Source organism: Sebastes umbrosus, chromosome 10 (assembly GCF_015220745.1).
Source record: "Sebastes umbrosus isolate fSebUmb1 chromosome 10, fSebUmb1.pri, whole genome shotgun sequence".
NCBI classification, from domain to species: domain Eukaryota; kingdom Metazoa; phylum Chordata; class Actinopteri; order Perciformes; family Sebastidae; genus Sebastes; species Sebastes umbrosus.
The window spans coordinates 8,402,974-8,428,079 of NC_051278.1; the positions used below are offsets into that span (position 1 = coordinate 8,402,974).

Below are 25,106 nucleotides of genomic sequence, written 5' to 3' on the forward strand. Positions count from 1 at the left end.
TTTGACCAATTTGTTGCTGCATTAAAAAGGTTTACATTTGAGTTGTAATCCCTGTTAATTTTGAAGATTTTTTTTACCAAGTTACTGGTGTACCATTTATTACTTTAATAATGAATAAAATTCTGTTAGTTTTGAAGAATTTTTTACCAAGTTACTGGTGTACCATTTATTTTTTTTTAATAATAAATTAAATTCTGTTAGTTTTGACGATTTTTTTTATCAAGTTGCTGGTGTACCATTTATTATTTTAATAACAAAGAACAATTAAATAAATTGATATGTATTTATTGAATTATTTTTATTATTAAATTATTTAGTTTTTACTGTTTTACAAGTCAAGCCTGACGTTGCCTTAGACATAAAAGAATGATCCCAGTCATTTCCACACAGTGAGGCATACAGATTATTAATTAAACACTGGTATCAGATCGGTACTCGGAATCGGACGATACCCAAAGCCCAGGTATCGTATCGGGACTGAAAAAGTCAAATTGGTGCACCCTTAATAATATTGATATATTGCCCATCCCTAGAAGCATGTGTGATTTAAAAAGAAAAAAAAGCAATTTTTAAAAAAAATAAATTAAAAATATTTTTCAAAATTGTCCCTGTCAGAGGTCAAAGCATGTGGAGAAAAGTGAAAAATATGTAATTCATTTCCCCTAACAGCTTCTATAAAAATTGTGTATAAAATTAGCAACAGCAGGTGGAAAAAGGGGGGAAGCAATTCCCACATGCATACTCAATAAAAAAAAAACAATAGAAATATAATTCCCCTATTTCATGGGTGTTGCCCTTTAGGTGATATGAGAAGTCAATACGCGCTATTGTACAGATCTAATAAAAAGCTGCCTCATGTGTGAATGTGTGTGTGTGTGTGTGTGTGTGTGAGTGCACTCACGCAAACACACACACATACACGCACACACTTCCCTTGGCGTAATCTGTAATAATTGTAGCCGTAATAATCTTGCAAACAGAGGAAAAGGTCAAGTCTGGGAGGTGAATATGGGAGGAATGAGGAGGAAACAGCAGCAGAGTGATTGAGAACGAGAGGAGACGTAAACAAAGATGACGAGAATGAAAGGAAAATGGAAACAAGTCGGCGCACGTCGCCGTCTTTCACCACTAGTCTCTGCTGTTGCATCAAGGATGAGTGATCCTCTCCTTCATTGGATTGGACTCCGCAACACTTTTTCACTCCCTCTCCTTTTGCCTTTATTTCTCTGTTTCTTGAAAGCCCAAGGTCTCCCAGGCAGCGTTGGATTCCTGTTGAACTACACATCCGAGCACTGCTGCTGCTGCTTCAGCCCGCGCTGACAGCTGTATTGTTCCATTGCGGGGGGAAAACAGCACGTTGTTCACAACAATCGAGCTCCACTAAGCACGCTTCCTATGGAGAACAAAAGGTGACACTCGACTTAAAGCGTTACGTGGAGCATTATGCATTACATAATGTTTACAGTGCTCTCATTATGTTCTCGTAGTGGGCCTTAATAAGCAGGGATGGAGAGCAGGATGAAAGCACCTTTATTCATTTTACAAACCTTTTTAGACTCGCATAAGGTGAAAGATTTATTTTTAAATCAATCTCTAATTGACTGTTTGTTTGAATTTTACAAGTGAAGCATTTTATTCCCACCATGACTTCATCTTTTTGATTCATTTTCTGCACAATATGAGAGTGGTATATTTGCAAAATCACACAGTAAAATAGTCGATGCAGTTTCAGGTCAGCGTGTTAGGGCCCAAAAAAATTACACCAAATCTGGCTTTTGCAGTAGAAGGTTAATAGTTTATATTAATCCTACCATTTAGCCTTCATAAAGCAATATATAAACAATTAATTAATGGGTTATTAACACACAGTATAATGTAGTTAGAAGCACAAAAGAAGAACAAATGACTGGCAGCTCAATTTTAATCCTATTCTTTAGATTAATATGAAATATTAAGTATTAATTACCTTTATTAATGTAGTATTTATTTATTAAATTAAAACTTTATAAAAATCCCACCATTTAGTCTTTATAAGCAATGAATAAACAGTTAATTAATGGGTTATAACACATAGTGTAATGTAGTTGGAAGCAGAGATTAGGACATTTTTAAGTGTTAATTAGACATTTGTGAATAATAATTAAAGACTGGCAGCTCAGTTGTAATCCTATAAAACGTCATCAAATTAATATTAAATAATAAGTATTTATATTATATGTATTAATTATATTTGTAAATGGCGTAATTATTTATTAATAAACACTTTTCACTTTCCATGCTAACTGGGCAAACACTATCTGCCGATGAAGCCCATGACATGAAGCTGAAAGCTAAAAGCTACAGGAGAAATCAAGTAAGCGGACCTTGAGTTAAGACTTTATATTAATCCCACCATTTAGCCGTTATAAACAACATATAAACAAGTAATGAATGGGTTATAACACATAGTATAATGTAGATGGAAGCAGAGACGAGGACATTTTTAAGTGTAATCCTAAAACATCTTTAAATTAATGAAATGTTCAGTATTCATGTAATAATTATATTGTTATATTTGTTAAAGTATTTATTTATTTATTCATTCATAAACATTTCTTCACTCCTGTTCAAGAACAGCATGTCGTCATGAGTTTTATACACTTTTATAAACAGTTTAAAATGTGAATGTTTTGTCCAAAGAGAACCACATTATTTCTCCAAATTTGGTGATTTGCATTTTTCAAAACAGTCGAAGGATTAGCATCTCTCACTTGTTAAGAAAAATAAATCATTTAAAACCCATCGGATAAGATAATTCCCACAAAGCTAAAAAAAAAAAACAAGGCTGTTTTGGAGAGTCGTAATTTTCATAAGACGGCGATGTATGAACAGTTAATACAACATTTTATTACACGCTGTAAGGATTTATTCATGTGTGTAACCACATCCTTAATGCTATGTTATTATTCATTCATTAACTGTTACATATGCTTCACAGGAAGAGTTATAACTGCTGACAAAAACATTAATAAACAGATAAAATGTCCTTATATCTGCTTATAACTACTAGGACTGTCAATCAATTAAAGTATTTAATAGCGATTAATCGCACGAGTGTCCATAGTTAATCGTGATTATCTGTTCAAAATGTACCTTAAAGGGAGATTTGTCAAGTATTTAATACTCTTATCAACATGGAAGTGGACAAATATGCTGCTTTATGCAAATGTATTTATTAATAACACAAAACAGTGACAAATATTGTCCAGAAACCCTCACAGGTACTGCATTTAGCATAAAAAAATATGCTTGAATCATAACATGGCAAACTGCAGCCCAACAGGCAACAACAGCTGTCAGTGTGTCAGTGTGCTGACTTGACTATGACTTGCCCCAAACTGCATGTGATTATCATAAAGTGGGCATGTCTGTAAAGGGGAGACTCGTGGGTACCCATAGAACCCATTTTCATTCACATATCTTGAGGTCAGAGGTCAAGGGACCCCTTTGAAAACGGCCAGGCCAGTTTTTCCTTGCAAAAATTTAGCAAGTTTGGAGCGTTATTTTGCCTCCTTACCGACAAGCCAGTATGACATGGTTGGTACCGATGGATTCCTTTTAGTTTTCCAGTTTCATGTGATGACAATATTTTCACTTTAAGTTTAAAACTGAGCACGCTACAACCTCCGAAATATCGATTGCATTAATGCGTTAAAGAAGTTAGTGGTGTTAAAACGAATTTGCGTTAACTTTGACAGCCCTAATAACTACATTATAGTGTGTGAAGTGTTTATTACTGCTTCTAAATGCTACGTAAGGGGGGTCAAAGTAAGTGTTACCACTCAGCCCACATAGATTTTTAAAACACACAAAACAATATAGATCCATAGTGATCGCACATTTGTCAAAAATAGACATAACTTAAATTTAAATAAACATAAAATGCATCTTCAGTGTCACCTGAGTCACACTTAACCTTTCCTCTTTAATCCTGCCTGTTTCTATAACTACTGGTCAGTCTGGAAATACCACATATAAGCTAAATGTCCACAAGAACCAGATGTTATCCTTTGTGTTTCTTAACAAGAATCAACATTCATCTGAGGAGGACACACATGTTTTGATAAATTGTGACATCAAATCCCCCAATTTTTTTTTATCTCAGACATTGATGATGGGTGCTCTGAGACTCTGTCTTTCCATTGTGTTGAGTTATTTCCCCACAGAGTAGCAGATAAATGGGTCATCACAGATTAGCAGAAGGGATAAACTCTCTAAGTCTCTATATATGGGTGCTGACAGGAGTGAATATTCAGAAATACATAAAAAAAATGACACAGTGTTCAGTGAGTACTGCCAAAGGTAGTGCTTTTTTTATATATATATATTTTGGAAGGACAGGGTGTTTTTAAGGAGCATTAAATTCATCCCATTTAGTGAAGCTGGAGTATTTAATGCAGATGGCGTCCTCCTGCTGCTGAACTAACAGCATTTGGATGTCACAGACGCCGCGGTGCGATCCAGTTCACCCTGATTATTAGTTGGAACGTAGATCAAAGAAGGAGAAAGCAAGTTTGGATCACCTGAACCTGCACGTTAAATAATTCAAAGGTTTGGCTGAAGTGGATAAACGGAGCTTCTGACTCATGATCATTGCTCAGTATCTCTTGATAGAACTGGCTAATAGACACCATGATTTCCTTTAGGATTATTTTTTTATTGTCGATCAGTGTTTCCCAAAGCTCAAGACGACGTCCTTGAATGTCTTGTATTTTCCACAGCTCAAAGATATTCAGTTTACTGTCATAGACGAGTAAAGAAACCAGAAAATATTCACATTTAAGAAACTGCAATCAGAGAATTTTGACTTTTTTTTCTTAAATACAATACTCAAACTGATTAATATTAAGTATTACATTAATTTAATAGTCGATAATCGATTAATTGTTGCAGCTCTTCTTTCTTTTTTTCTGGTAGGAACCAACGCTCCATCATGCCTTAAACTTGCATTCTTTCTAACAGCCAGCAGGGGGCGACTCCTCTGGTTGATTGTATAGAAGTCTGATTGTATAGAAGTCTATGAGAAAATGAGCCTACTTCTCACTTGATTTATTACCTCAGTAAACATTGTAAACATGAGTTTATGGTCTCAATCTCTAGTTTCAAGTCTTCTTCAATACAGCATGATGTTCATTTAGTAAATTATGGTCCCATTTAGAGTTAAATAGACCATAAAGCAGGGGATGCTTTAGGGAGTGGCTACTTTGTGATTGACAGGTCGCTACCACGGCGTTGTCCGGTCTGGGAGTTGACCTTTCACAGTGTGTTTTCAGTTCATGAAAGTTAATTGTAACATTCTGGTCGCCTGAAAATGTCTTATTCAGCGTTCGGTAGCTCCACCCCCTCGTGTCACTTCTGGTTGCCAAAAACCAAGATGGCGACGACCAAAATGCCGAACTCGTGGCTTCAAAACGGCAGTCCACAAACCAATGGGTGACATCACGGTGACTACTTCCACTTCTTATTTGTCAATGCTCCTGATGATGGCCTTTTAAGGGTTGAGAAATGAGAACATTGACAAAATGATGTTATGTATTTAAATGCTTCTGCAGTAATAGTAGTAGTAGTATTACTAGAATTACTGCCTGTATGCCTCCGAGAACCAGTCAAGTTGCAGTTTACATCCATGTCTGTCCAAAATGTCATCACTACATCATTTTATCCTGTTAGACATTTGTGTGAAATTTTCATAATTAGCACATGAATTCTTGAGTTATGGCCAAAAACGTGTTTTGTGTGGTCACGGTGACCTTTGACCTTTTAACCATCAAATTCATCATTTTATCCTTGAGTCCGAGTGGATGTCCGTGCCAAATTTGAAGAAATATCCTGAGAATGGTACGGACGTATGGACAACCCAAAAGCACAATGCCACGGATGACGTCGGTGCGATGGCATAAAAATGTGGTAAATGGAATTTGAGAGTATAATATAATAAACCAAGGGAATAAAGCCAGGAACATTAATGTTGCTTTTTAAAATATTTATTTATTTACTTCTTGTGCCTTCCTGTTTGTGACCTTTTCAACAGTAAACGTGCACAACTTGATGCTCTCTGTTGATTTCACGTCCTTGCGAGAACAGACTGAACTGTGAGTTGAACATCACATTCATACCTCATACAGACGTCGCAGAATGTGTTAAAAATTAAGCTCTTCGCAGATATATCGGTGTCTCGCGACTCCGGTACGCAAACTTCTGTAACAGACAGAACTTTATTTCAGAGTAAACTTTTGTGGTGTGTAACGGAAGAGAAGAAAAAGGAGATGTAATGCAAGGCAAATATCACACAGCGCTGATTCACTGTGTGACCAAACACTGAGCCCAAGTTGAGACTAATGAAGTCTTTAATTTGGTTATAGTTTATTAATGTCAGAGACACTCCCCCATTAATCATATTATAACGCCCCTGAGTGTGCGTGTGCTCGCACTAATGTGTGTATAGCCTGCGCGTGCGTGTGTGTGTGTGTGTATGTGTGTGTGTGTGAATATGTGTTTGAGCATATGCCTGTGTGTTTCTTTCTTGCGTGTGTGTGTGTGTGTGTGTGTGCGAAGACAGAGATGAGAAGTGTGCGTCTCTCCACCAGCAATAATATCGCATACATTTTAAAGGACCGTCATTATCGCCGTGGGTTACCCCGCGGCCCCCCATCACAAACCCCACAAACCATTTTCATTCCAAACTCATTAATATGCAAACTTATTCAAATGAGATTGTAATTAAGCATCTACTGAGTGGGAACCCTTTTCATGATAATTTATGATAAACTCCTCGCCACCTTTGATTGAGATTGATTTTTGGCGCAGGCGAGCCGACCTGAATACAAAGCTACACCTGAGAGACCTGGAGGGAGAATAACACTTTTAAAACAGCAAACTTATTTCATGGCTGATTGTGCCACAATCATCTTGGAGGAGTAACAAAGATCTATTTGAATAATGCATTCCCACTGTGCTGGCGATGTGCTCAGCCTAAAAAAAAGAAAAAGAAAACTTGGGCTTATCTGTTCTTGGCATCGAGGTGACAAAGTGATGTGTGTGTGTTTTATAATGGAAGGTAAACCAAGCATAACTCTGTTTACCCAGCGTTTTATTGGAAGGATTACAACCTTTCTCTGAATGAAACTGACACTTTATATGAAAATATTATCAGTTGTATGTTCATAAATATGGTCTGCTAGTGATCATCATTTTGTTTACCATAACTTCACTAATTACATTTTCCTGTGAAAAGTCCACATTGTGCGTGTGTGCATAACAAAAGCCAGCACTAAACTTCTGAGAAATCTTGTTTTCCCGCCATGAAAGGATTACGTGAGGGAGACGCGTCTCCAAAGTAAAGCGGTGGTGTTTTTGGGTGGTTTAACTGATTAAAGAGGTACTCCGGTGATTTAGTATTGCTCTTCCATAAAGCTGTGGGACTCACGAGAGACTCATTTTAACAAAGAAATGGTCAAAATCAAAGCAGCAGAGCTGGAAATATCCTGACCTTTAGTTTCTGTAATGTTATTTCTTTTAAACTCCAATTTTTATTTTATTTATTTATTCATTTATTTGACAGGGACACTACATGTAGGCACTGTTACACTTAAAGTGTAACCGATGCAATGTATATAGGACTTCTAGCCGTAGGTCCGACATCAAAACTGCGTCCATAGCAACGGTCTGTTATGCAAAGCAACGGTCTGCTATACATAGCAACGGTCTGTTATACATAGCAGCGGTCTGTTATACATAGCAACGGTCTGTTATATAGCATGGGGTTGCAGCCGGGAACTGCGGGAAGGGGATATACGTAATGCGCAGAGACATCAGCAAACATGACTTTGAGATACGGCTACACAGAGGGATGAGGAGAGGAGATGCTGAGTGCAGACAGAAGCGTATGTGCACCATCCACACAAGGCGTAAAAAACTCGTGGAGTCATCATGACACATTTCGTTAGAAAAAGTGACCGGAGGATCTCTGAGAGCATGTCGCAGGTTGAAATACATCCAAAATAGGCAAACAAGCGATTTACGAGTTACTTCAATGGGAAATAAAAGAACGATAGGGCAGATGACGTTAAAAAATAATCACACTAAATGTATTTACAGCTTTTGATAGTGACAAAGGAGGTGCCGGTCCCGATCTGGGAGGTCCCGGATCATGTTCCGGCACAAATTAAGCCCTGCTCTGCAGCATAAACAATAGTCAGTAATCACATATTTCATGTCAACATCATTTTCCTTTCTCATTTCACAGCTTTGTTCTTGACTGTTTTGATATTTAAAAACCAAATATCACCTTAAGTAAAACCCACTCTCTTATCTAATCAAAAGTCCTCTTCAGAACTGTGTGCGACCCACATCAGGATCCTGGCCCACCGTTTGGGAAACAGTGGTTTGGATGCAGATGGTAATCGCCTTGGTAATTAACACTCTGCGCGTACCAGTGGGGGATGAAGGGAAGGAAGGCATTGTTGTTTGAGGAACATCATCAAAGACAAAGGCAGTCTCCAGCAAATGATAGTTGTGTAATTGCCCCGCGGTACCTGCGAGCCATATGACCGCACTCTCCGAGCTAGTTAGGAGCCCCAGGTGAGAGAAGAGTAGGGCTGGATCTCTGCATCCCCTGTAGTCTGTACACACACACACACACACCTGCATAAATTGGATAGAAACTTTGGGATCGACATCAGAGATGCTTTTGTGTTTTCAAAAGTATATTGTTTATTGGGGTCAGAATGATTTAGGGGTGGGACTTGGGATGAAACAAAAGAAAAGTGAAGTGCTGTTTGTTTCAACTACAAACTCTAGTTAGCATAACGAATAAATCAATAAATCCGTCTCTGCCAGCAGTGTTCCTTTGTTGTTGTTTCTTTCCCTTTTTTTTTATTTTCCAAAGACAGCTTTTGTGTTGGTTGCTTAGTGTTACCGCGAGGAGGTAGAATAGGTGAGTCTTGTTCGTGTGAATGGCTCGCAGGCCAGCAGCCTCCCTCCTGTTTGTGATGCAGCTTCACAGAAACAGTGTAGAAAAAAGTGAATATGAGCACAGTTTTTTCAGACTCTACCTGTGCTAGTTTCATCTTAATGTTTTTCCACGTTTCATCCCGACGTCCTCCGTGCCTTTTCAGACTCATTCATACATTCCTACTTCACATATTTGCGGCAGAAAAAAAATAAAATGTTTCCTTGAATGAGCAGACACTCAGGAGAGAGAGTTATGCCAACACGTTCTTGACTCGTTGAACTTGCATATCTTGCGTCACGTACTTGCATATTTCTCATACAGAGCTAACGTTAGCCATCATAAAGACCAAGTGCTGTAGCGGGCAAAATCCCTGAGTGTTTTGAAATGAGCAAGGCTGAATGCTTATTAAGTTGCCTTTTCATCTGTAAGAAGCAAACTATTATTCCAAAAGTTACATCTCACTTTAGACTCTCTCAAACCTTGACTGGCAAATTGAAAAGTACTTAAAAGTATGACAAATACGTATTAGATATGGGAATATAATACCATACTATATGGTATGTAAAGTCGTATATGAATATATCACTATTCAACGCAGAGGGCCCAAAGAAAAACGAGATTGTTGTTGTTGTGGTTCAAAAATGATCGAGGGTCATTTGCGCTTTTCTGGACGGAAAAACAAATCCAAATTCCAACAGTATTCTCCCCTGTCACGCAACACTGTGGGGACAGCGACTAAATGGAAGTTTTAATCATTTAATTCTTCTTCTTTGGGGGCAAAAATGATTTCAAATGTAAATAATAGGTACATTTGGTGTCTGAATAAGTTTTTATCTCTGTTAAAATAGTCATTATTGAAGGGAATGAAGAGAAACATCACTAGAACGGGTGATTCTTAAAGGAACAGTGTGTAGGATCTGGCGGTTTCTAGTAGTGAGGTTGCAGATTACAACTTCTCCAGTGTGCTAAGCGTGTTGGATTGCTACTGTGGCCGACGGGAAAACGCGAATGTCTCTCTCTAGAGCCGTTTGTTGTAAGAGTAGAGTGCTTACAGTGTGTGTACATGGGAAGTGAGTGGTGAAGCAAGAGAGAGAGAGGCGTTAAGTGCAGTAATAACCAAAACAAAATGGCATAATGTACACCTCTGTTAATATAACCTGGATAATATAAGGAAAACTTGTATATTACAGGATTATCTACTGACACATCTGTCTCACTTATCAGGATAACCAGGTTGCTTGTGTTTCTGTTGTTAAGGACCGCAATCTATTTACATTTTGTTAAGCTAACCTGCTTTGTGCTGAATAATATCTGAATCATGTCTTCTAAGACCCCCTTAGGAGCAATTAGCACACGAGTGATGACACGTGGTTAAAATTACTTTAAGACAAAATTAGCCTTGCTGTGTGTTGTTTACGGCTTGATTTATGACTCTCAGAATCCCTTAAGACCAATAAAGGATCATGTTAATAAGCTGCTTGAAGAGACTTTCAAACACAAGAAAACATATCAAGTTTTATGTGTATTGTTCTTCAATACTTCTTCAAAATAAACAAATACAGCGTCAGGAGTTCTGTCTATTAACAGGATATTTAAACTGCCTGTTCCAGAAGATAAACATCATCATATGAATGATCGGTCTATTTAAACATTAGAGACACTATAAACAAATAACTGCTCAGTACAAAACAAATTATATATATTCAAATAATTTAAGGGTAGAAATTGAGCACCGAACTATTAAGGCAAAGAAGTTTTGATGCACTTCTCAAATACTAAGAGACTTTGTCTTTTTCATCCCGAGAGCTGCCACTTCTACGCAGGGAATCTCGGACTTTGATGCTGTCAAAGTGTTTTCACTTTGACTCAGCACTGATCTGATGTGTGCATGTATCCCTTCTCCTCCAGTTTATGACTTTAGGAACATCACTATTTTTGTGGACTTTATTTAGCATATTCTGTTCATGTTCTCTTCGGCTCTTCGGTTCTCTTCAGATGTCCAAGTCCAGGTCCATCCTCTCCCACTCATGTTAACCTGTCATTTACTTGTGTCCATCTAAAAAAAATGTCCGCACAGGCAGCCTGCTTTTGTGTTCGCATGGAAACAGTCGGAGACCACCTCTCGCAAGCAGTCTCAGACCGGTTGTTTCGGTCCGCACCAGAGTATGATTACTGCGTTCACAACTGCCCGCAGCAAAGTTTGATTAAAGCGGACTGGCGCTGTACAGCGTGAAATAAAGGGTGGAGGTTGGGGACGATGGATGGGATACAAACCACAGGGTTTTCACTCAGGAGAAAGGAGTCTACATCCCATGTGAAACCAACAATGGGTAGTAGTCTTCGTGTTTGTAGTTATTTTAACCCAAAACACAATGATTTTCGCTAAACATAAATGTTTTTTTGCCTAAACCTAAAGAAGTTGTAGTTTTGTTGCCTAAACCTAAAAAAGCCTTTTTGTTTGTGTTCAAAACGTGACGTTTCATTCATTTTTACAACATGTTAGAATGTGTTGCTTTTAAGTTTCACTTTTACAACATAGTAGGCGTAGTAGGCCTATAATGACCCACATCTAATGTGCTTATAGCGACTGATGACGCCTATATAATGGCCCGATAACAGTCAAATCGGGTGGTCAATCCACGGTTTTAAGCCATATACAGTATAACCAATCAATGTGAGACAGGGACCGATTGTTTCAAAGTTTCTTGTGTATTCTTTTCTTTCTTTCTTTCTTTCTTATTCCTGTGATTAACACTAACTTGGTGTTCAGGTCATCAAAGTGAATGCATAAAACTGTGAATGTGTGAAGTGCTAGAGCATTTTGTACTGGGCATGTTGCTTCTTATGAGACACAACAAAGGCATGCAGGGAGATGTAGATTTTGTCCCATACTCCACACTGTACTTGACTAGGTGGCCCTCATCAGATTCAACTGTGATCTATTGACCAGGGTATTGCTGATCTGTCAGCAACAACAACATCTAGTCCAGTCTTAGCTGTCCATCTCTGATATGATGGATATGATGCATTATGATTTTATTGCAGAATTGATCCATATATGGTTGTTTATGTCATGCCTCTAAGCTGAATTGACTCCAATGCAACATTTTAATTGATCTTCACATATTACTATGACCTCTACTACCAGTAAAACATGAAACAAAATAGTTAATTTAGATTCAGGTACAGTCCAAATAGTATTCAAAAATCCTATATTTCTAAACCGTCTTCTGCTTAATGTGTTTGCCTGGCTAATACACACCGGAGGAAAAACCCATAAGTTATTAAACAGTTGGATTCATTGTGAGGAGGCTGCTGAGCGGACGCAGATTAACAGGACTGAACAATGCGAATCCAGACGTGCATCTTTTGTTCATGCGGCGCAGCCTCTTCAATGCAATGTTTGCATGAAACAAAGCAAATTACAGCTAAACATGTCTCCAATTTCCACTTGCTGGGCCACATCAAGAAACGTAAGGACTAAATGATGTTTGGTTTGGGGTTTTACATTTCAATTTAGCCTCAGGCCTGGAAGCCATTAAGGCCTAATCTGAATCCTGGTCAGTGCTTGCTCCCTGGAGCAGAAAGTATGGTTTTATTAGCATCAAATCATACACAGTGTTGAGAACGCACATACACACACACACTGGCATAGACCCAGCCCACGTCCAATAATGGCGAAACAGCATCTCATTACTGGCCATTAGATTTGTATTACTTTCATTTGAACTGGCAATACATCTCATATTCATAAACGGAACCGAGTCACAACATGAAATAGTGACACAGCTGCATGATGGGAGCTGAGAGACAAGGCCGGTAACAAATGATTCATAAAATGAAACAGTTTGAAAATGTCGTTTATGATACGGGGGCAGGGTGTCTATAATTACTGACAAAATGTAACGCCCACTAATGTGCTGACATGTATGACTACTGCAGGTAATTAAGCGCATACGTTTTGAGTGAATATTGTCATTTTTTATTGGAGTAAAATGTAAATATATGTGTGAAAGAGTGAGCGAGATGGAAATGGAAAAGAGGGCAAAGAGAGTAAAACCCCCTCCATCTCTTTGGCACAACGTCCATACTGAGTATCTCTTGCTGATGGACACAGCACATTAACTGGCTCATTATCAGCCTCCCACCATATGGACTCCGGCCGGTGTGGGTCAGAGCCGTGGCCGCCCCGATCCGCGCCCCCCTAATTAGGACAATTATGCCATCTCCATCACGAGGGCCAGTTACACAAAATGGTGTCGCGCCCTCGCCAAGATTGGTGTCACAGAGCCCAGACTATGAGAGGTGGCGAGAGGAAACCGCAGTGTCGTTCGGCAGGCGCCGCCGAGCTCACAGAGCAATTACCCCGGGTGAGAGGTGGCAGAGTCGGAGGGAGGAGGGGGGAGAGACAGGAGAGAGAGAGAGTGGTAGAGGGCAAATGAAAAGTGAGGAGACAACAGAGAGGAAATGGTAGAGAGATGGAGGGAGGCGAGGGTTAAAGCCTGGACCACGGTGAGAGGTTACGGTATCAATGAAGTTAACATCGGTGACTTCTGGATCGATTGGGTGTGAGGCTGTACAGCGGTAACCTACTGGACAAGGACGATGACTTTATTCAGTCGTTTAACCTCTACTGGTCCCATTGAAGTTAAGAGTCTCTTTCAGTGGAGAGCTGGTTAAAGGAATAGTTCAACAATTAGCAGAGCAAAACACCTACCAACAACTCACAAATGAACACTTATCTCACCATTTTCAGAAGTGTATGTGTATACACATGACAACTGACATACATGCGTGTGTTTATTTAGAATAAATAACTGACAGATGTAGTCAAATTGTCTTTAGTTAAATCTGAAACTTACAAGGAAATAATATTGTAGCATGATAAACAAACTTATCCATGATTGAGGATTTAAACCTGCAACCTCGGTAAAAACTGCAAAACAAAAAAGGCTTAAAGGAACAGTGTGTAGGATCTGATGGAATCTAGCAGCGAGGTCGCAGATTACAGCTTCACCCGTGTGTCAAGTGTGTACGATTGCTACGCCGACCGACACAAAAACGCGAATGGCCCTCTCTAGAGCCAGTTGTTATAAGAGTAAAGTGCTTAGAGTGTGTGTGTGTATGTGGGAAGTGAGTGGTGAAGCAAGAGAGAGAGAGAGCGGTGGCGACGGGAGCGAGTAACGTTATCGACTTCGGCCCAAGCAGGAAAAGTTATCAGAGTTTGGTTTGTTCGTTGTAGAAACATGGCGAACTCCGTGAGGAGGACGTGCTCCCTATGCAGATATAAACGCCTCATTTTACGGTAACAAAAACACATTTACAACATTTAGGGGGATCTATTGGCAGAAATGGAATATAATATTAATGCGTATGTTTTCTTTAGTGTATAATCACCTGAAACTTAGAATTGTTGTGTTTTCGTTACTTTAGAATGAGCCATTTATTTATACAGGGAGCGGATCCTCTCCACAGAGATGCAGAACGGACAAACCATCTGGCTCCACATAGTGCCATTCGCGTTTTTTGTGTCTGCCACCATAGTTCTCCTACACGCTTGGCACACTGCTTCAAAAACAAAAATAAGAAACAGGTTCATCTGTCCATGGATACTTTTCCTGTGACAAAAAAAAAGTCTAAAACTCTATAAGGACACCTTGCAGGGCTGTATTACCAGCAAAATGAAAAACGTATTAACACCCCACTGAATTGATGATGTACACATTTGTAAAAAGATGTTAGGGAAGGAATATGCAATTAAAAGCATCCCTGAGCCAATTAGATATAAGCTCAGTTAATAGCAGGTGTTCATACACCATAGGCTCTATAGTGCAATAATTAGGCCACATTCATTGTAAGTGTTGTTCCATTGATCTTCAGACAAACAGCGCCCATGACTTAGAGCTCATCTTCAAACCAAAGCAGACCCACTTTCCTCCCCAGTTTTCCTTATGACTACCTGATGTTCAACCAGTGATGTTTTTATTTTCTTCCCTTCATAGCAGAATCCTTGAGTCTTAAATTAGGCCCTCAGGGTGCCGGTAGATCGATAGGCTCACTGCAGGTGCACGCCGAACAGGAACAACAAGAGAAAGGCATTTTTCCCCCCCTCTCCTTTCATCGGAATAAAACAAGCTTGATTGGGAGCGGTGAGCGGAGAGAAATGTGCGAGTTCGTGTCCACCGCCGGTTCCAGCGTTGCGTTTTGTTCCTGCAGCCTCGCGTTCATTAGCCAGGCGTGGTATTGACCATGTTGTACAGCAAAACGGAGATCAAGCTGGGTTACAACAGGGACGCCTGAATTCCCGAAAACAAACTGCTATTGATTTGTGTGAGTAAGTTGAATAAGCAGTATACAAGAGGCTGCTTTGAAGGCCCAAATCCCATGTCAGAATCCTGCTTCCATTTTACTGCACGTTGCTGCTAACACCGGCTGCCCTTATTGACTATGTGGAGTATTTATGCATAGGTGGAGTCCACTTCACTACTGAGTGTAACAAGGGTGCACTAGGATCTGTGTGAAACTGGAACGTATGGATGACACCCTCAGCACCAGCCACACTGGAGGCTGCCTCATAACGTTTAACAATTCGGATACACAGAAGGATATCTTTTAAAACTGAAGTTATATCAATACAATTTAACAATTTTCATGCCAAAACAATAGAAACACTCAGAATTTTACTCTCTGAAATAGCATGTTAAGATGTTACAAACTAGACTAATGAGTTTATTTTGTGAAGCAGGTGACCCACAGCTTCAATAGCAGGGAAATCCCAGCAATAATGAGAATGTAATGAAAAATTAATTTAGATTATTACTGAATAATTAAATGAATGAATACATGTTTTATGCAGGGGCAGATTTCATATTGCAAGTGAAGGACACAGCCGTAGCTGTAAATAGTATTTATTTTATTCAGAGAATAAAATGACACTGATCAATAAAAAGCAGTCTCTTGCAGCTTAGACTCCTCTGGTTGCAGAAGAGAAGTCTGATTGTATAGAAGTCTATAAGAAAATGAGCCTACTTCTCACCTGATTTATTACCTCAGTAAACATTGTAAACATGAGTTTATGGTCTCAATCGCTAGTTTCAAGTCTTCTTCAATACAGCATGATGTTCATTTAGTAAATTATGGTCCCATTTAGAGTCAAATAGACCATGAAGCAGGGGATGCTTTAGGACGTGGCTACCTTGTGATTGACAGGTCACTACCACGGCGTTGTCTGGTGTTTTCGTCATACAACTTTAACCCTTTCACGGTGTGTTTTCAGGTCATGAAAGTTAATTGTAACATTTTGGTTGCCTAAAAATGTCTTATTCAGAGTTCGGTTGTACTTAGCTCCACCCTCTGGTGTCACTTCTGGTTCCAAAAAAACAAGATGGTGATGGCAAAAAAGGCCGAAATCAAGGCTTCAAAACAGCAGTCCACAAACCAATGGGTGACGTCTCTGTGACGTCTTAAATACAGTCTATGTTTCAGAGCCACCTTTATGCTCTTGAAAATACTGTAGAACAGAACCCAATACATCACTTCACACTTCACTGTGACAACTTGACTGAATTTAGGCATCATGACATTGAGAAAACCCCATTATGCTGAGAACCGTTGTGCTAAAGTTAGTGATCATGATGATTTTACACCAACCATGGGAATGGGATCTGACGTAACATACTTTATTTTTTGAAGAACATCCTGGATGTTTGAGTAATAAAGATGCAGGTGGACACCTTACATCACCAGTCCAGTGACTCCTCTAAGAGTCACACATTGGTGTATCATTACATCCTGTGAACTGATAGCATCCCTCTGGCCTCAACAACAGGATTAATCATCCCTCTGGCTTGATAAACAGCTCACATAATAGGACATTTACTGCCATATTTCATGGTTCCTGGTAAAAATTTGCTCAAAAATATCATGTGTGTTGGGTGTTCAAGATGAAAATACAGATGTAAATACACCACAAAGCATGCAAATCAACAGATGATGGCCATGTACAGCCATAAAACCATTCGTCGTCCATGCTGGAGCAGGAACAATGCAGCAATTTAAGCATAGAAATTCCAGTGCACAGAAATGACTAGATCATCTTTTTAATTTATTAGTTCACTCGTTCTTAATTACAAATCTGTGAGTGAAAAACAACATTCAGCATTCTAGCTTCTTCAGGCTCGCTCTTTACACGAGCAGCAACAGGTGTGTGCTTTTAAAGCTTCTTGTGACTCATGCAGACAATGATCAAATACAGTAACACCAATTAGTCCCCAGTAGTGTATTCAAGGACTGAGTTAGAGCACATGATGAATGAAAAACCTCTCATTTGCAAATGCTAAACAACAAAAAGTGAAAAATAAAGAGTAGTTTTAAAGCCAGAATCCAAGAAAAGTCACCAAAATGCTGCTGCGACCTTCTTCACTGGTTAAAAAGCCAAACACAAATGTGCTCTAAAAACAAGAAGGCAATCCAGGCACTCCAAAATATAAGAACAAGTGACAACGAGGAAGGAAAGGAAATAGCCTTTATTGGGCAAATGTGTTCTTTTTCTGTTTAGAGGCTTTTACATATCCCTACAGAGTAAATAAAATGCAACAAGGACATGAAATCACCAGTAACTAAGATGACATAATGAAAGTAATATTTAACCGTCAGGTTTGATTGTACTCTTGCTGGGAGTGATGGCTTTCCTATACAATATGACATTGGTTTGCCACTTTTTTTTTGCTTTTGACACCTTAAATTAATCAATCTACCTGTGAGGCATCATCGCAAGTTGGACATGGACATGAAATGTGTACAGTCCAACCAAAGGGTTATTTTTAAAAAACATATATATTTTTAACAATTTTGAGGATTTGGGGGAAAGTTAAAGGAGTTCTTTTACTTTTATTACTTTAAGTACATTTTCCTGATTATACTTACATTTTACTTATGTAAAGGACTTTGTAACTATGTTTGGAAAGGTGCTATACAAATAAAGTTTATTGTTATTATTTAATATAACATACTTTTACTTAAGTAACATTTTCAATTAAGGACTTGTATTTGTAACAGTATTTTTACAGTGTCGTATTACTAGTATAGTACTTTTACCTCTTCCCCCACTGTACTTGTATCTGACTTTCTGGGTGACACATGATTATTTGTTTTTCCAACAAAAGGAATTTCAAAATATTATTGTGAAAGTGACCACTCCAGTAGTGATGAGCATGAGGAGTGGCGGTGCTCATATTTGATCTTTCCTCTCTGATTGTTTCATTTAAAAGATTTTCTGTGACTGTTTTTCACAAGAAAAAAAAATGCAACAAGTCAGAAAAAAATTACAGAATTTTGTTAAATATATACTTTTTTTTTCTATTTTGTGAACACTGATTTATTTTGATTATTGATAGACTGGTATCATGATTTTACATACCATTACATGCATGTCTTCTGTCTGTTCTGGCTGAGCTGTCTTTATATGCATGTTGATGAAGTGCATTTTTTTTTAATCTGGATGATAAAGAGTGGCTAATCTCTCTTTATTTAAACAGTGTTTAGATAGATACATAGATAGATAGTAACTGTATTATCCCGAGGGAAATTCAAGTTTCCAGTATCACAGTTCCATAGTGCAAAACATGTTAGTAAAAAGGCAGTAAAAAAGTTAGTAGTGCAAAGTACAAAGTACAAAAAAATATACAAGATATTAAAATACAAGGAGATGAACAAAACTGCTAAAACTGAATATAGTGAAGGGTAACAACTGTGATACACGACTATTAAATAAGTGAGTATAGTGCAGAAGAGACTGTTAAAAATTAGTATAGTGCATTATTATCTGCTATAATGACAATGTTCTAACAATTGATGATTTATCAGGTTTTAAATGAAGCCCATGATTTGACATAAATAATCTAGGTTTAGCATTTAATTTCTCAGATAATGAATGACATGTAATGTCAGGATACAGCTGGTTGAATTGTCAGCATCAGTTCATACTTGTAAAATGCATGCCTCTTCTACTGCATCCCTATTGGCTGTTGCGTTGATGACATCATACGTTTCCTTGCATGCTTATTGGCTGTGCGGCGTAGTGGGAGGGACAACTTTCAGGAAGTGATGAGGTTTTGTTTTGGTTTCGCCACACCGGGCAGTCAAACGTTTCAGGAAGACTTTAGTGATAAAGTATTAATAACTACGACAGTGTAGCGATATATTTCTACACAGAAAGGCTCAACTGACGACGTACAGTAACGTACGGACTGGAAACCCTTCAGAGGTCGGTATATATTATAGCAAAAAGCTTCTCAATAACTTGGCTAAGTTAGCTGCTACTGTGTTTGTGCACGTTTCAGGAGTTTCGGTTTAATGAGTGACCGTGTTAACTGGTGTCTCTCAGCCGTTGTGGTTGCTAGTAGTGACGGCAGCTGTTGAGAACATGAATACAACATTTAGCCAGGTGTCCTTGTAAAAGCCTTCAACATTAATTTAAAGGTCCCATATTATAAAGTGAGATTTTCATGTCTTTTATATCATAAAGTAGGTTTAATTCAGGGGTCAGCAACCTGAGGCTCTTCAGCCCCTCTCCAGTGGCTCCCTGTGGATTTATAAAAAAAATTGTGCAAATGAAAAACTATTTTTTGTTTACAATTTCATTTTTATTTATCATTAAAAAAAATAAACCTGAGATTTCCAGAATATTTTGAGAAACTCTATATTTCAGCTGCTTGGCAGTAATGTTAGCTGACCAGACGAAGGTCTCTCCATGAATCACTGCTGATCCTAGTGTTGGCTTTTCCAGCTTCAGCCTCCCGACCGCGGTCGGAGGGAACAGAGGAGACACCGTAGTTTTGGTCGGAGACGATAACGTTTCTCGTTGCGGAGCCCCGTCACTTCCAAAGACACGGGAAACCTCTGTTGGTCTGGAGGAGCTGCAGCATTTATTTCTGCACAAACGTCCACTGTACATTCACTAGATATTCTCAGAGCTAAACTAACTCTTCTGCAGTGAGTAGTGTGCACATGCACGTGAGGTGGAGCGAAATAGCGAGAATGCGCGCGGTGAATGACTGAAGGCAGGCAGGCAGCGGAGCAGAGTACAGCAGAGACTCCGGCCCTGGAGACCAAAGCTACGGTCTCCCCCGCGTCCTCCGACCGCAGCCAACACTGTTTAACAGACGGGCTTCAATAGATATAACTTTGCGGTTTTGGTGCTTCCGTGTAGTTTGTGTTGGAGTCTTGTCTGAACAGCGTAGCCACACGCGAGCGCGCATGGGACACCGACCCGGATTGATTTATACGTGTAAGAAGTTACAAACAGTCCCTTTAAAGCTGATATATCAATCAATGGTGTTTGTGAACGTGTTCTTTAACTGATAACGCTACATAACTGGCAGTATACTGATAGTAGAGTGAGTGGAATAACTTTGTGTCAGTGATTTGGGATCACAGCCACATCAGAAAAGTTCATGTTAATCAGATTTTGCATATTCTCCTAGTAAATATGTTTCTAATATTTTCTTACACATACTTTCTGAAACTTGCTCAGTTGTCATGGCACCACCAAGAAAAAGGGCGTTACCCAAACCGCTCCCAGAGGGCTTCATACTGACCGACAGTGAGAAGAAGAGATGGAGGCTGGGGAAAATGATTGGTCAAGGTGGCTGTGGACTGATCTATCTCGGTAATGAGAGCACTGTGTCTGATGACACACACACACTGTACAATCACACTCTGTCACATCGGTGTGCATGCATGCAGACTGCTCTGATTGATCTGTTTTTCTCTTGGTTGTGAAAGATGTTCACAGATCAGATTGCTACAAGAATTTCAGCTCTTCAATGTGTCATGTATTTCACAACAGTTCCCTACCCCTCTAATCTATAAAGACCTTTCCAATCAGCTGTAACTCCCAACATTTACAAATACATTAGTGCTCAATACAGCGTTTTGTTGACTTCTTCCTGATTTTTGATATGTTTAAATAAATCCAAAGAGCCTGATATAGTCAAAGAGTTTATATCACAGCTTTCTAGGCTGCATTTTGTCTGATCTTTCTTTCCTCACTGTCTCCTGTTGTCACAAAGCCACCCATGATGAGGACCGACCTGTTGCAGCAGACTCCAACTTCGTCATAAAAGTGGTGAGTACATTTGTGCTGCACACAGACAGCTGTCCATCTTAAAGGACACACTAATGCTTTTTTGACATTTTAGTATATACTCCATAGGGCTCACCCTAATGCTTCAAAGCCCCGACCGTTGCCATGGTAATCAACCTCCAAATCAGTATACGATTGCTTTGTTTTTTTAATTTTATTTTTTTATATATATAAGTATGTAATAATAATGTATAAATCCTAAAATAGCCCATGAAATAAGGAATAATCCCACAACATTATTCATTCTTCATATTCAACATTAGTTATTATTAGTTATTCTCAGATGCTGTTTGTTGTGTGTAGAGGTGCTTGTGTGTACAGTAGTGCGTCAGTAGCACTGTCCCGGGCAATGACATTTGTGAGATTGAGACAGACGGACAGAAGAACATGTCAGTCTGCTGCGCCACGAAGCTTCGAATCCCTTCGAATATTTCTTACCGAAGCTTCGAAGCCCAAAAAAACAGCCCTAATACTGCAAGGAACTCTTAATGCACTCTGTGCTGGAAGCAGAAACCAGCTGTTCAAAGTATGCATGTCTAAATTGTTTACAGCAAAGTGATGTTTCCTCTTTTTTAATTTCTCTTCTTTCTTTTTTTTAATTAAAAAAATAAATTAATTTAGTAAAAGTTCAAAATACAAAATCAGTATGCAGAGGACGATATACAATTAAAACAGTAACAAAACAAAAGAGCCAGGGGTACAAAACACTGGACAAATATATTATGAAACAAATATAAATTAATTGTCTTAATAGCCTTTTTATTAGTAAAATTAGAGATGAGTTTTGCATATAGTTTAACATCCTTCATGAAAACATCAAAACAAGGTTTATTGTTACTAAATTTACATTTATGAATAAAACATTTTGCTAGGATTATCATCAAATTTATTATTAAAAAAAATATTTTTCTTTTTCTTTTTGCTGAAGAAATCAAAAACAACATTTTCGCATAATAAACTAAAGTCTTTAAAAATATGGTAAATGATAAATCTACAAATGCCTTGCCAGAATTTCTTGGTGTGAGAAAAATGCCAAAATATATGTAGAACTGTTTCTAAGTAGTTTGAGTAGATGTCTTCTTTTTTTTGTTTCAACTTCACCGAACATCACGTGATTTAGTTTGAAGTCACTGTGAGAAAGCATGTGAGAAATCTGAAGAAATCCGATGATGACCAAAAATAACTTTGAACAACGTAGCAAAATAGAATGTAAATGAGTGTGACGGTCCCTCCAACCTTTGGCACACGCACTTCTGTTTACGGGAAGTAGAATATCATAAGCTGGTACGGATGCATTGCTCAGTCACTTGTTGGTGGATTGTAATGTCCACTTTCACTTCCAGTTAACTGGCTTGAGATAGCCTTCAGTATGTGAACCCTTCATGCAAATTATCAAGCGGTGGCTGAGTGAATAGGGTGAGACTGGAGTGGCACATTTATTTCAGGCCTTGGACTATATTCAGAATTAAACAAGCAAATTGTCGTCCCTCAACATAAGCCTTTCTGTGCAGATGATGTATTATAAAGTTCAGCTGATGCTGATATGAAGCTTCAACGGTTGCAGCAGTTCCCTCTCTCCCTCTTTGTGTTACTATACTCGTGTACCTCTGCTAAAAAGACTGTAACTTTGAAACTTTCCACTGGCCCTGGCAAAGCAATGCTTCAGGTACCGGTGAGACATTGAAATACGATTTAGGGAGTCCATTGTAAGCATCAGATGCCAAAAAACGATGCACAACGGTTTATAATACGCTGAGACAGGATTTTACAACTCTGGAAAGTTATCACAGCAGCATTTCTTTTTCATCGCAATGATCGCCAGGAAAACAGTAGGGATGCGCTGTTGACGTTACAAAGTAAAATACCAGGAATGTGACCTGAAACGTATTTGATCTGCCACCGTAGCGCCTTGCCGGATGATGTTGCATGGTGTTGCGGCGAAAGTTGAGCCTGGTTCCACTTTTTTGCCGTACAACACTGCATTTGAAATGTGTGTCAAAATACCATTTTAAATTAAATATTGCCGTGCTGCAGAGATGCCCTGACCTACACATCAAAAAATTGGTTAGGAAAAAATTACACCAATCATCTTAATAGGTTTTTTAATGAAAATGAGAATAATTATTTAAATATTATTTTTCCCAATAATATTGCAAATCTTATTGCAGTTGCAACATCGATCAAAAATAATCGCAATTAGATATTTTTTTTCCAAATCGTTTCCCTAGCGTCAGCCCTAGCATCACCATACTGCATACTATCAAACAGTACTAATTTACATGAATGTAATAACATTTTCAACTTTCCTTTATGGCGTTTCTTTAAGGGAATCCTATCAAAATATGTAACGTTGATATCTCTGTGAGGGATTCTGTCTGTTGTCTTAGAGATTGACAGCTTTCGTGCGTCACCGTGACCCTCTCGCATAGTAAGGCCCGCCTCCAGGAAGAAGCAAACAATCAGTGCATGTGGAATATCTACCATCTTTGTATCAAGATAGATCTCCAAATGCTGTCTCCTCTCCTCTGTTCTCTCCTCCTCTCTCAATGCAATGATCAATGCACAACCAGTTTTATTTACACAAGTAGGTTGATGCTTATTAGTTTGGACACTGACATCTCTCACAACCCCAATTTGTGATGTATGCTAAGATTATGTTTTGACATTTTAGGCTTCTTTAACCCGACATAATGACTTTCTTAATAATGTGCTTCTTTGTGCAGGAGTACCATGAGAACGGCCCCCTGTTCTCCGAGCTCAAGTTCTACCAGAGGGCAGCCAAAGCGGAGAGCGGTGAGTAGCGCCGCCCGTCCAGCGTCCCGGCAGCTCACTGGAGCACGAGTGTGTTTGACTGATGAAGTGGTCGCAGACACAGAGGCTTTGCTGCCTGCAGCACAGTAATTAATAATAAGCCAAAGCAAACATGCACCTCAGTGGCAGTTAGCCCCCCTCTCCGCGCTTGTCTGAGCTCTCCAACGCCTTCGTTTGGAGAGGTGCGAGAGAGAGGAAGCCACTCACATGTAATGATGCCCGGGCCTCCGCTGAGCCCCTGACCACCTGCCAGTCTGGTTGAGAGCCAGTCAGGCCGGCCGCCATCGAGCCCTGAGCCAGGCCCACTGCTTTGTCTGGGGCCTCTGTGTGTGTGTGTGTGTGTGTTTGTACCCTCAATACTGTAAGATTGATATTTGCATGCATGCATTATTACACTTACAAGGACAAATCGTAATTCTGGACAAAACATTTGCCGACTTTTCATAGAGTTAAGGGGATTTTGTTCAGACTCGTCTTGGAAAAGGAGAGTGTTAGACTGGAGGTTGGGTCAAGGTTAGGGAATGATTAGACTCTGAAATTGTCGGGATAAGTAACATCAAAAGTTTTTCTAGTCGCCAACCATTCCCTTCAGACTAGAGGTGGGCCATACCACAAAAAATGTTTTAATAAACAAAGTGCAAACATGTATTTGTTGAGAAAGATTAATGTTTTAAAACTTTTTTTTAGTGCAAATAACTAATAAAAAAAGCACAAACTACCCTCAACCATCATTCACAGCTGTGAAATAGCTCCAGACATGCTCCTCTTTCTTCAGCCGTCATGTTTCAGTCAGGGTAACTACTCAGAGGGCTGCACGTGCGTGACGCGTACAGTATGTTGTTTGAATGCACACAACAGCAGTGACAAACAAACCGTTCAAGAGAGCATTGTTTGCACAGACAGTTCTGCTCTTTGCTGAAATACAAATGGGTGTAGACGAGAGAAACTGATCCCTTTTTTTTGTATTGATCCTATTGACGCTAGAATCAATCTTCAAAACGAGACGTAGGTATCGGTAGTATCAATATTTTTGGATCGATCTGCCCACTCCTACTTCAGACTGATTGTCAGAACAACTAAGTGGTCCAAGGCACCGGGGGTTTCTTCTTTTTCAATACAGTTATTGTGTTTTTGTGTTTAATTTAATTGTCGGTTTGA

At 39.0% G+C, this 25,106-nt stretch overlaps 1 protein-coding gene across 4 annotated transcripts in view; it reads left to right on the forward strand.

Moving 5' to 3' along the window:
• Nucleotides 1-25,106, forward strand: part of LOC119496070 (serine/threonine-protein kinase VRK1-like) — a 59,402-nt gene that overhangs the window by 19,408 nt on the left and 14,888 nt on the right. For 2 of the 4 annotated variants that reach the window (XM_037783125.1, XM_037783126.1), the window contains 3 exons: nucleotides 20,526-20,660; nucleotides 21,064-21,119; nucleotides 23,861-23,930. In XM_037783125.1, coding sequence (XP_037639053.1) covers nucleotides 20,531-20,660; nucleotides 21,064-21,119; nucleotides 23,861-23,930 — 256 coding nt within the window. In that variant the 5' untranslated portion in view covers nucleotides 20,526-20,530. Of the gene's footprint in view, nucleotides 1-19,090; nucleotides 19,257-20,525; nucleotides 20,661-21,063; nucleotides 21,120-23,860; nucleotides 23,931-25,106 lie in introns of those variants that run through there. The other 2 variants (XM_037783127.1, XM_037783124.1) reach the window with 2 other exon arrangements.